Source organism: Mandrillus leucophaeus, unplaced genomic scaffold (genome assembly GCF_000951045.1).
Source record: "Mandrillus leucophaeus isolate KB7577 unplaced genomic scaffold, Mleu.le_1.0 Scaffold372, whole genome shotgun sequence".
In the NCBI taxonomy this organism is placed as follows: domain Eukaryota; kingdom Metazoa; phylum Chordata; class Mammalia; order Primates; family Cercopithecidae; genus Mandrillus; species Mandrillus leucophaeus.
The window spans coordinates 34,493-37,009 of NW_012103943.1; the positions used below are offsets into that span (position 1 = coordinate 34,493).

Here is a 2,517-nt window from a genome sequence, read left to right on the forward strand (position 1 = left end):
GCCTCCCAGGTTCAAGCGATTCTCCTGCCTCAGCCTCTCCAGTAGCTGGAATTACACGCGCCCGCCAGCATGCCCAGCTAATTTTTGTGTTTTTAGTAGAGACGGGGTTTCACCTTGGCCAGGCTGGCCTCGAACTCCTGACCCTAGGTGATCCACCCGCCTCGGCCTCCCAAAGTGCTGGGATTACAGGCACGAGCCACCGTGCCCAGCCAGGAAAATATTTAAAAACAAATTAAGCAAAGATTATAAAAGTTTTTGGAGTAACACAGTTCCTGAAACAATCACGATCCACATCAAGTCTGAGCCAAGTTGACATCCCCACATCAGGCCCCTTCCTGGTGTTCGTGGAATCTGCAACACAGACAGAGGTGCAAGGGTCACTGGGGAGGCACAGAGGCGGAGGGAGGAGGGGCTCCCTGGGGTCGTGCAGGTCTCAGAGAGCTCCTCGGGCCCTGGAAGGTGACCTTGGGCCCCTGAGATCCCCACAGTCAGGTCTACTCAGATGCCAAGGCACTGAGGCCTGTGTGCTGCTCTCTGCTGAGGGGTTATCTGTCCACAGACAGTGTCTGTAAGTGTCACGGAGGAAGAACTGAACCTGGGCGCTCACACAGGCACCTTCAGGGGGCTGGTTCCCTGGAGAGTAAAACAGACACAGAGAAACGGGGGAATTTTGAGGATTCCAGGATCAACAGGCAGAGCCCTGGGCCCTAAGGGGAGCAGGAGGTCTCATGACACAGGGTGGGGGTGGTGACCCTGCCTTGCCACCCAGATCCTCTGTGCCATCCAGACAGAAGAGCTGCACATTGAATATGCACAGCTGCCTGGAGCACGTCATTGTTATTGCCTAGTAAGACCTGGTCTTTCTAACATCCCCACCAGACCTGTCTTTGTATTGTAATTTTTAAAATTACGCTTTGGTAAGACAAATTTCTCACTTTATTCTATAATAATAGGGTTACACAAGACATACATTTCAAAGAGTGAAAAACAGTGTATAGATACACACAAACACACGTTTGTATGTGTGCCTGATTTCAAGATTGGAAAATAGATTTAAAAAACAGAGGCTCCCTGAATCATGCCCTCAACCCCTCCCAAGTGAGCATGGCCCTGAAATGTCTTCAGGGGTTTGCTTTGTTGGCATTTGGCACAGATACAGAACCACTGATGCCCAAGCCAGTGCTCTCTACATACAGAAGCCTCCAACCTCATCTTGAAAAATGGGGCCATGAGGTCACCCCAGGTCCCCAGGCCCCCCTAGAGGCTGAAGGACCCCTAGGACTGGGCACATTTCAGTGCTTCTTGGATCCTGTCGTGTCCCCTGCTCGATGCCAGGACCTACTGAGTGCCCGCTGGCCTCAATACTGGGCAATACCGGGCCGCGTGGGCTGCATGCTCGTGTGACAAGGAGCCTGGGGGTACCTTCATCCTTCTCACACCTTTCCCAGGAGACCTGAACTGGGGGCGATTCATGGTCAACCCTAGTTCTCCTCAGGATGAACTAGTGATACTCCCTGTTGGCCTCAAGGGGCTCGGCGGACAGAGCTGGGTCCCCCCAAATGAGATGCTGGTGAGCTGAAGTGTCACTGCAGCAAATAACACAGTGCACAGCCCCTGGTATCCTGCACACGGTGGCCCGACCAGCACCTCAGTGTCTCCCTCACTAAGCAGCCTGTGGAGGGCTCAGCCCAGCAGGCTCAGGGGCTGCTCTGGAGTGGGTGTCTGTTTCCTGGAGGATGTTCTCAGGGCATCCCTCACTTACCTTCAGAGGTCTCTAAAATATATTAAAAATGTCCCAACGGCTCAGGACATTCCGCCAGGTTTTCTTCCTGGGCTTCCTGGTTTTCTTCCTGGTTTTCCTGATGGGACAACAAGAAAGTGAGCGTAGCCATGAAGAACACGGGCACGTGTCTGCTTCCCTCATCATTCTGCCCGCCGCACACTCACACTTCCTCTTCTACTTTTGTCTTTTCTGTTGCTGCTTCTGCAGGTGCAGAGGAGGAACTTGCTGACATCTGTGAGAAAGAGAACAGTTGTGTATGTCCAGAGACGCCAGTACAGGAAAAGTCCTATCTGGGCAGGGGGTGCCCAGAGCAGACCCAGATGTCACTGGGAGTCCCTCCAGCATGGTGGGGTCCAGCTCATCTGACCCCAGCCCAGCCCCTCCCTGGACCCTGAAGGGTTGTTCAGCAAGATTCAAAGCTGCAGCCTGGGGGCCGGTAAACAGGGCAATGCCAAAGCAGCAGGCAGGAGGGCTGGGGAGGGATTGTATTGACACTGAAGACCCGAGGACCTTGACTGTGGGGTGAGACAAGGTCCTTCAGGAGAACAATCACAAGAGAGGGAAAGAGGAAAAGGACCAGAGCTAAAAAAGGAGCTCATGAGTCAGAAAGAGGATAAAAGAGAGAGAGCGTATAAGAGGAGATCAATTACCTGCTGGTGGCTGCCTGTAATGGTGGAGTCTTCCAGTTCTGGGAAGCAAGCATCAGAGTGTCCGGAGGAGCAGCGGTGATGGGG

The 2,517-nt window shown here is 53.4% G+C and overlaps 1 protein-coding gene across 1 annotated transcript in view; it reads right to left on the reverse strand.

Annotated features, from left to right (window-relative positions):
* Window positions 1–1,774: 1,774 nt before the first annotated feature.
* FAM153B (family with sequence similarity 153, member B) overlaps window positions 1,775–2,517 on the reverse strand; it is an 8,971-nt gene continuing 8,228 nt past the window's right edge. Inside the window, exons 4-6 of the mRNA XM_011990187.1 lie at window positions 2,434–2,471; window positions 1,948–2,015; window positions 1,775–1,859 (exon numbers count right to left, since the gene is read on the reverse strand). Coding sequence (XP_011845577.1) covers window positions 1,775–1,859; window positions 1,948–2,015; window positions 2,434–2,471 — 191 coding nt within the window. The remainder of the gene's footprint in view (window positions 1,860–1,947; window positions 2,016–2,433; window positions 2,472–2,517) is intronic.